Source organism: Meleagris gallopavo, chromosome 3 (assembly GCF_000146605.3).
Source record: "Meleagris gallopavo isolate NT-WF06-2002-E0010 breed Aviagen turkey brand Nicholas breeding stock chromosome 3, Turkey_5.1, whole genome shotgun sequence".
Lineage (NCBI taxonomy): Eukaryota > Metazoa > Chordata > Aves > Galliformes > Phasianidae > Meleagris > Meleagris gallopavo.
The window spans coordinates 68,818,571-68,828,941 of record NC_015013.2 but is presented as its reverse complement, the minus strand read 5'-3'; the positions used below and the strand labels follow the sequence as shown (position 1 = coordinate 68,828,941).

General features: G+C 38.1%; 1 protein-coding gene across 1 annotated transcript; it reads right to left on the bottom strand.

Annotated features, from left to right (window-relative positions):
• Positions 1-920: 920 nt before the first annotated feature.
• LOC100539600 (carbonic anhydrase 3-like) lies at positions 921-10,365 on the bottom strand. Its single transcript, XM_010709099.2, has 5 exons — positions 10,281-10,365; positions 9,629-9,826; positions 2,881-2,999; positions 1,975-2,067; positions 921-1,073 (listed from the first exon to the last, which is right to left on the bottom strand). The coding sequence occupies exons 1-5, from the start codon at positions 10,324-10,326 to the stop codon at positions 936-938; spliced, it is 594 nt and encodes a 197-aa protein (XP_010707401.1). The 5' UTR covers positions 10,327-10,365; the 3' UTR covers positions 921-935.
• Positions 10,366-10,371: the final 6 nt, after the last annotated feature.

The window sequence follows — 10,371 nt, the reverse complement described above, 5'->3', positions numbered from 1 at the left end:
AAAAAACAACAACAAAAAACAAAAACAAAAAACAGAATACACAAAAAAAATTCAACAGCTCTAGTCAAGATTAGGTAAAGATTCAAGCCTGGCATTTTAAAAAACAGCATGACTCCTGCACATTAAAAACACATACATGGTCTGAAAAAAGCACACATCTAAACAACACAATCACAGAATCATAGAGTTGCCTAGGCTAGAAAACACCCTCATCATCAAGTCCAACCGTTAACTTGACCTACCAAGATCCATCACTAAACTTCGTTCCTTTGTCCATGTCCACACATTTCAAATAACGTCACAGTGCAAAGGCAACTGGACTGAACAACCCTCACAGATGGAGAATGATACAACTCCATGGTACTACTTTTTAAACTTGACCTAATTCATGTAAAGCAGCATTCAATACCAAAGTGCTTCACTCCTTTCCATGCAGAAATACTCTCTTCTTTCTGGCCTGCTTCCTTATGGCAATTCTGCCTATGTTATGAATTGGGTTAGGTCACTATACAATGAAGTAAGATGCATTTTAGATTTTTGATATTTGTGTTGATAACAAAGAAGACAGCTTAGCAAATGTATATTAATGGTGAGATTCTAATCACATGAAGTTTTCTGAGACAGATGTCTAGTTGGTGGCACTTTAGAAAGCCATTAAGCAGACTATCTCAAGGCAGAGTGAAGTATTTTCCAAAGGTGCCCTTTCTTGCTAGCTGTCTACTTCAGGATTAAGACTGCATGTCTAGTTTTCAGGAGAGTGAATCTTGGTGAAATGATTCTCATTTACACAAAGTGCTGTAAGGCCCATTAAAGCCAATAAAGGCTCTTATGAGAGTAGGAAAAAAACAACTTTTCTTGCTAAGGAAAGTTACCCTTGATTTTATTCACAAGTATACTCTGACATTGTTGCATAGTTCAATCTGAAAACTACAAAGTCATGCTTCCTGATTTTTTTCATCCTGAGAATTCCCAGCAATCTTCTTATTAAAACAGTCCAACATTGTTACCTTTGTTTTGATAGCATTTATTTCTTCAAGAATTCTTTTCATCTCTGGTTTGGGTGTTTTTCCTACCTGTAAGGAAGAAACAATGAGCTATCCAAAGAGTTCTGCTTACCATTTTTCTTCTTTTTGATATTCTTTACATGTGCATCCAAACACAAATCAGCTATTAAATTATAATGCATCGACGAAAGCTATAACTCCTACCAGATAAGATACATCTTCCGTCTGTACCTTCTGTCTGTACCCCAATGGGTATTGTGATTCAAATGAGGAAATGACATCAGTATAGAAGCTCAGCACTGCAGATAATTTTGCAATGCAGTAATTCCTTCTGACATTGTATTTTAGCCTAAGAAAGGCAAAGAACTCTTCAGATTCAAATACAGATTTAGGAAAAGTTTCACTCTAGTTTGAAATTGAGACATGATCATATCTACTGTTGACAATTGCTGATCTGTTTTAACTCCAATATACATTAATTAAACAAGACATAAAAAAGACCTGTGTTTCAAGCTAAGACTTCATGCCTTTAAAAGGATTTTTTTTTTAAAGGATGAGTTACATGTATAGTCTATGAGTTAGTTTTGCCTGGGAAAAAGTTCACAAATAGCCGAGAAGCAATATCTGTCCTTGAAATCAGCTTATGACTAGCACAACAAGCAGCTGACTGCTATTGGTAAAAGTGCCACTACTGACACTGTGTCCCCAAAGCAGGGGAAAATACATCTGGATTTACAGCTTCCACCAGCCACATAGTGACACTATAGGTGCTGGGACAAAGTACTAGATACCATTTGAAATAACATGACTCATACTCTGTAACTTGAAAAGCATGCACTATTGAAAGTCAAGCGCTTCAGTGTGATATGAACTCTAGAAAATATATTCAGAAGGTTTTGTTTTTTTAACCCCGCAAGAACAGAAAACTCTACAGTAGCACTACAAAGGAGGAACAAGAGCTCCTACTTACTTGCAAAAAAATGGCCAAAACAGCTATACCATCTGTTCTTCTCACAGCATCAAGGTAATTACTGTATTTTGGATTCCAGTGTAACAAATGTAGCTGAAAACAAAGAGATATAAAAACAGATCCATTAGTGAGTTGTAAGCCACTAAAAGCTGCATTTAGAGTTCTTCATGTATGTGAGAAATTTTGGGACCACAAAGAATGAGGAGTAGGCCTCCAAAAAATTAGACAATTGAAACATGAATTATACCAATCACATTATCATTCAGAATACTATTTTTATTAAAAATAATCTACAAACACCTCAGTATATAAACAGCAAAGAAGAACAGAAGTCTCATCTTGAAGCTAAAGAAAAGATTTAAGTAGGCAGGCAGAATATACATGTATATCAGAAATGATCTAACTATGTGATTCATTACAATATTATTTTTTTTTTTTTACAAATTAGAGCAATTTTAGCAAAGAATTCATAAGAATATATGCTCTGTATATTATTAATCTACAATTCTTATCTTCTCTTACCATCCTCAAGGCAGAAAATAAAAGGAACATATTTTCTTATTTCTGTGGCCAATTCTTTGCTTTCACGAAGACACTACTCTTTCAGAACAGTGTTTTGCATTGCTCCTCAATAACTCAAACTTGATGTCCTATGTTTCAAGTCACAATGGCTTGAAAACATGGAAACTTCTGCTTCACACAATATTTTTCTTTTCTTGCGTTGTGAATGAAGGAATTATTTTAGCTTAACTCACAATTATAAGAATCCATGGATGAAGAAAATGTCACGGATAAGTTAGACCTGCTCGAAAAGCAGACAAATCTTAATTCTTGCCCTCCCTCCCCCACAATAATGACAAATATTACTTTATACCTTATTTTAAAGTAAGAAGTGGTGACACTTACCTCTCCTGCATATCTCACTCCATTCACAACATGCTCAGAGCCATGGTCATCAGATGAACCCCAGTGAAAGTGAAGCTGACGCAGCCGGTAGACACCCTGAAGTGGCCCACCTCTCAACACTGTAATTGACAATCTGCATCAGCATTAGATTCAGATATATTTCAGCTTACTTTTAAGAAATGTATAGAATTTTAAAAATATTTACATAAAATTTCTGTACGGAAGTCCTGCATTCCCAGAGACCCATCTATATTTTGGAAATTTGCAAGAGCACTTCAGGCAAACATTTTCAGCCACAAGCACTTGCAGTCAGCATGTGTCTAGGCTTTCATTATAGTCAATTGAGATCATTGTCTTAATTCCGCTGCATAAACGTGAGCAGCTGGGATGTGCTGAAGGTGTCTGCACAGGGCTGGCAGATATGATACAAGATCTGTAAGAAAAATGTACACTTCTAAAGCAGCACCTGGAGCAAAGTGATACACATTATGTCATCAAAAACAGCATGAGATACCTATTGTTTAGGTAACTGAATTAGGCTACTAATCAGAACAATTGAGCTGCTGAAATAATTCTGTTTGCTTTAATCAGACACTCAGCAGATCATGACCTGAATTGCTCTCTAGACTCCATTGATTCAGTGTAACTCCACCTCCAGTGAAAAAGATGTGAGTTTAGATACGTAGCTCAGCTACATTTAAAACCCCACACAGGACACCTAAGTTTAGGTGTCTTAATGTCCTTCTAAATTCCATCTAATATTTGCCTATGTCAAAGCACACAGAAATATCCAGAAACTCTACAGACTGTGCCTGGTATGGCAGACAATGACTAACTTGTTTAAAAAGCTAAGAAAACATTGATGCTGCTTCTGTTATAATGGCCACTTCTCCTGGCCATGGTAACAGCAAATGAGCCAGAAAAGCAGTTACTGAGAATGCAAGCTATTGTCCTAAAAAAAAAAAAATTCAGCCTGTGACAAGCAACAGTCATCCTAAATAATTTCAACATTTACACAGCAATGGAAGCAGAGGGTTTGAAAATAACTCACACTAAATAGGGAAGAACTTCTCAACATTCCTCAAATATTAATTAATATTCAATTCTCATTTGTATTATTTGGAGATAAATTAATAAGCATTCCATTCAGCAGTTCTCAGGAAGAAGCTTTTATAGGTTAATGAAAAATATCCTTAAGTCCGGAAAGAAGGAATAAAATCTATGGTCACCTCAAGAAATAAAGGACTAAGAACATAATGAATACTTTGTACTGAATATTAGGAGCACACTGCTACTCTCCACAAGTGCCTTTTACTTGTTCCACAGACATGCAGTACCATGACTAATGCTGATACACATACGGTAACAGTAGTAGCTAATAAGGCCATCAATTCTCCATTAAAATAGATCTGTAAGACCAAATAATCCAGTTTAAGACCAAAATGTGCCATTATTCATGCAGATGGGACATCAGCAGACATTTTTGATCAGGTATTGTGTGAAGCTCTGCATTACCTCATGCCAACACATCGCTGCTTCACTCCTCTATAAATAGACTAATTTTTACTTAGGACATTTTGAGCAGACAGAATGATGCAAAGGTGGTGATAGCTATAAATCAACATTTCTCCACAAACAAAAAGGTGTGGTTTTTTTTCTGTTTTATTCCAAGTGAATTTGCCAAGAAGGTCAGTGACATTCTGGCTTGTGTCAGAAATAGTGTAGACAGCAGGAATAGGGAAGTGATTGTCCCTCCGTACTCAGCACTAGTGAGGCCGTACCTTGTTCAGTTTTGGTCACTACAAGAATGACATTGAGGCTCTGGAGCCTCAGAGAAGACGTCCAGAGAAAAGCAATATAGGTATGAAGAGTCTGGAGCACAAGTCTTAGAGGGAATAGCTGAGGGAAAGGCTGGTGCTTAGTGTGGAGAAGAGAAAGCTCAGGGGAAACCTTATTGCTCTCTAAAACGATATGAAAGGCAGCTGTGAGGTGGTGGGGGGTCAAACTCTTCTCCCAGGTAACAGCAATAGGACAAGAAGTAGTGGCTTCTAGTTGTGCTTGTGCCAGGGAAGATTCAGGTTGGATATTGGGAAAAATTTATTCTCAGAAAGAGTGGTAATGCACTGGAACAGGATGCCCAGGGAGGTGGTGGAGTCACCATCCCTGGAGGTGCTCAAGATATATATGGATGTGACACAGAGAGACATGGTTAGTGGTCATGGTGGGAGTGCATTGACAGTTGAACCAGATGATCTTATAGAATCATTAAGGTTGGAAAAGACCTACAAGTGTGCTGTATAAAAAAAAGAAATATATGGAATGACAATTTAAGTAGAAATTATCACAGTAAATGAAAGTCTCCTATGCTTTAAGAAGTGTAAAATAATAGTTGCAAGAACTGTTTTCTAATATCTAGAACAAAACAGTCCAAAGCAATGTCTGTACAGCTCCAAGTTAATGAAAGGAATCTTCATTTTGGTTAAACACGTGGCTTGGAACATAAATTCTAAAGGTATCTTCATTCTCCTGGGATTTTGTTTTCAGAAAATGCTAACAAACTCACACCAATAGACCCGATTGAAAAAGAGTATGAGATCAGTTCCAGTAAAAAAAATTCTCGCTTTCTACTTTGTCCCTTATGAGCAGCATAAGACAGTGGGCTAATACATCTATTCTCATTCCCAGTGTGGTCAGCTGTGCAGGTGCTTGCCCCAGAAAGAGCACAGGAGGATGCAGCCTAGGCCAAATTATGTCTACACAAACACCTTTCTTGGTGGGTGTGAAGACATCTTATGGAAGTGGAAAAATAATAGAGAGCACCAAACAGAATCACAGAATCACCGAGGTTGGAATAGACCTTCAAGATCATCCAGTCCAACCATCCACCTATCACCAACAGTACTCACTAAACCATGTCCCTCAACACAAAATCCAAATGTTCTTTGAACAAACAGACTCATGAAGCCAGTTGTGTTTATAAACAGGGCAAGAACTAACTGCTCTTACAAGGTTCACCATTCCCACATGCTGCCAAATCCATAAAGTGGATTCCACAGTGAAATGAAATTAGTAAGGCATTACTGCAAGACAATTGAAGGCCATAGCCTAAGAAGGCCCTTAGTTGTTCAAGCATTTGTAGCTTCAACAGCAATGTAGAAGTCCAAAGTCAACAGGAACTCAATTACTAAATCCCCTGAACCCAAGCTCTGCACTGGTCATTAACACTCAATAACTTCATGAAGACACTACAAATGATAAATGTGCTAAGCACCAAAGGAAGAATTTATCTTTGCAGCCTTTAGCGGTATGCAGTATACCATAGTGGTATGCAGCATAGCTACTGGGGTACACAAGCATTGGAATTAAGCTGTGCTATTTCTGTAACACCTACTGACTTCTTCTAGTACTTCAGTACCCAGGAATTAACCAAATCTACAGCATGCATGGATATGCTTGCCAGTAAAAGTTACTGGGTTTTGTCCTTTTTGTAGAACAAGTCAACAAATATATGTTTATTCATCAGAAGTAGATAATAAAATATTATTTTAACAGTGATAAATAAGATTTCCCACAGGTGGTACTCTTAGAAATGGTGTCCACAAGCACTAGTCATGCTAAAGAAAGATAAGCAACAAACTCTATTTACAGTGACAGTGTCTGCCTTTGATAAGAAAACAAGAGATTCTGCAAAAAGCATCCAGGCAGCCTTATAAAAAGTGTGCCTGCACAGTGGTACTCCAAACCTTTAAATGCCAACCATCAGGAACTCATTAAAAGGATAAGCAGGAATCAACCTTGGCCAGTGAACTTCCATGGAGTATACTGAAGAGATAAAAAAAGCACCATTTGACATAGCCATAACCTATCTTTCTCCAGCTGCTGGGTCTGTGTTCCAGAAAAAGACCTACATATCCTTACTGTTTATTTAATGATTGAACATTTGACCTAAGCTGTTGTCCATAGAAATGACAAATAAAGCTGCAGTCATTAGTGCTAAGAAAGTTAGAAGCTGCAGAACTCATGCAACATCATGATAATGGTCCTTCCAGTTAGATGGTTTCAAGATGCTCTTCTGGGGCGAATATTTTTGGGAATTCTAAAAGCAAAAAGACTCTGCTAGTAGAAATAATACTGCAGTCCTGTTTCAAAACAAAACAGTTACTGTTGGATCTAAAAGAATATCTGACTTGCCATTCCAGCCAATAAATGTGGCAGTGGTGTGTACATGCTAAACAGGTAGGCTGCCAAAGCACCCCAGAGTTCTGGTGCAGTTGCCAAAAGGTGGCACAACCACCTTCTTCGACATAGGTATGGTAAGAGAGACAACTGAGTCCAAATGATCCATTAGCTTTCACAGACAACCAGCAGAGACAACACAGCTCCAAAAGCAAGTATCTTTCAGAAATGCCTGGAGGCATTCAAGGCCAGGCTGGATATAGCTCTGGGCAGCCTGGTCTGGTGGTTGGCAACCCTGCACAAAGCAGGGGGGTTGAAACTAGATGATCATTATGGTCCTTTTCAACCCAAGCCATTCTATGAAATGTCTTCAGTTACAAAGCAGATTCTTGAAGTAAACCAATATTCATAAACTGCAAGAGTAGGCCCAAGGATAAAGTAATAAGGCCTCTGCAACATAAAATGTTAATTATATTTGACTGCACTTTTTCCGGAAAATTCTTTCCAATAATTTGAGTTTGAAAAACTGTCCACATGGTGCATATTTAAAGTTTTCCTAGCAGAGAAAATACAATGAAAGTAAAACTCTGAGAAATCATTAGCAATTTACTTAGCAATAATAGGTCTATTTCATCCACCACTCATGAAAATCTAGATTAAGTACAGACACAAGTATGACTGTTCTAACCAAAAAAGTTACAGAAATAAAAGAAGCCCTTGTTTTCTGGCTAACTCAGAAATAATTCAGATAGATAGAATGATAGATGAATGGATAGTTAGATAGAATGGTTTTGTTCCAAGGGATTGAAACATTCAATTTGTTATGATTGTTATTATACAGCCTTATAGTATGAGTAGGTGGTTATTTTACTGGGAAAATAAGTTACTATACATATCAAAAGAAACTTAAAACTTGCTCAAGTCAGTAGAAGCATGCAGAGTGGAATTCGTCCTGCAATTAACACTATATTAGAAAAGGAACACCACCCACAGACAGACACCCGCAGACAGACACAGCAGTTGCTGAGTAGTTTTCTGAAAAAAAATTCAGCACATTCCAAACCTTTCTGCTCTTTCTAGCCAAAGTGTATGTATTGTTCTACCTATACACTCCCCACCATGCACAACTTGAGTAATTGTAAAAGTATCTGATGTTAATGCAAGAGATGCAACGACTGATATATTTGATGCTGTTCCAACATGTAATGGAGATAGTAAAAAAAAAAAGGTAAGCAATGGTCACAGAGATCTTCACATATGCCATAGCAACATGTCATTACTAATGTGTAGTGCTATCTGACATTAGGAATAATATTTTATACAAATAACAGTAAGTATTCCCATTTTGCTACAAAGTTAATCAAAGACTTCATACTCACTTATGAGTTTTGAGAGTATTGACGAGTTCATCTTACATAATACGTTTTTATACTCCGTTTTCATGAAACCCAACTCATTAAAAATCCAACTTAAATTAATGCATGTAGATATTTAAGACCAACAAACTTATTAGCAAAATTTCTCCTACTAGTTATTGCAGTCAATCTTAATTATACTGCAGTGGCAAATGAAGCTTATAATATAATTAAATTTAAGTCTGTGCATTGCAGAAGACAGACTTTTAATATTTTACTAAAATGGACATTTTTTTCTTACCAACTCATGTGCTATAAACAATGCAATTCTGTTGACCTCAATAAAAGAATAAAGGGAGAGGTATGCATTTGATTTTTCCCTTTTATCTCAGTACTAAAGCAATTTCATACTTCTTTAATGTAATGTTTTTTCCTTTGAAATATAGCCAACAGTATCAACATGAAACTTCAGTGGTTATGCCAACAAGACTAATACTTCTAGCACCTGTTGAAGAGAACAGATATAACTCTTCTAAATACATGGCCCCACTAACTCTTAAAAGTTATGCATTATATATGCAGCATACGCTTCATCTTGTAGTAACTGTGAGTAATAAGATTAAAGATTTTGGACATCAGAACATTCTGGACATTGAAGATGAAGCATTGGAATTCCTCAGCCTTTAATTAAGACAAAATATCACAAATGCTAAAGGGCATTTTAACTGATTGAATAAAGTGATTATGTGGCAACATTTGGTCTGTTACTTCATTTATTAGAAATCACTCAAGTACAGTTTTCAAATATTGTGACTTCAGCCATATACACAATTACAGATGTTCTTCTGTGCAGCTCAGATAGCCTTGTATGGAATTCAGTCCTCACAGGCAAAGCCTGAACTCTGTGCCCCTAGGAAGCAACACACCAGCACTGGCCTTCGCAATTGCAGAAATTTATCCTTCGCCTTAACTCATCCTGCATCAAGCTTTTCTGCAGCTCTCTTCATTCCCTAGGATTTTACCTACAGACTTCAAAAGTAGTCTCATACCTTTCCTGTCAGATGTGTGGGACACTGGAGGAACAGAACTCAGCATGCCACATGCAGGCTCTACACAAGGACCTTCTGACAGCCATGAGCACTCAGAGTACTCTTTCACCCAATTTGAGAAATATACGCTGATATACAACAACAGTTCAAGCTGAAAACAAAACTAACCTGATCTATCAAAAGAATCATCAAACACAACTCTGCAGGTTTTCCCATTATTGAGGATGGTCTTCGCTGCACCAGGATCGTAACTAGCAAACCAGGGCAGCAGGGAGCGGTCATAGTGCACTTCTTTGTTATTGATCTCAATGGGGGACTGATGGCGTCCTTTGGCAGTAGGGTAATTTTTGTGCCATTGATCTGGTCCTAGAAAAAAAATCAGAGAAACATCATGAAAACCTCTTCTAGCTAGGTACAAATTATATTGTTTCACAATGAATGGCACTGTTGAGCTACGGCAGTAAAAGTATTAATAAGTGGATTGCTAACAGCAGGCTGTTAGTCATGAGCTGTCAAGAGCAGCACTGTGTTACAAGCATTTAGATCTCTGTAGCTGGACTATGACTGCACGTTATTCATCTCAACCAAGCTTGCATCGCAAACTGCACCTTTTCCTTACTAGGAGCCAGACAACACATCAAGAGGAAACCAGAGGTGGATTTGGACCAAAGTCCAGCAGTGCCCAAAAACATGATAGGATACACCCATTGACCCCGCCATGACAACACGTTCTCAACAGAGACAGACAAAGCCAGCGGCAGTCAGTGCGGGCAGCTGTCAGTGCCGGCCCGGCACGCTGCCTGGCCCCGCGCCCTCTCACCGTTGTCGTCGTCGTAGCCCCACGGGTAATAGTTGGGGTTGATCATCGCGCCGCGCTGCCCCTTGGCGCCCCTCGGCAGCTCCGGAGGGAC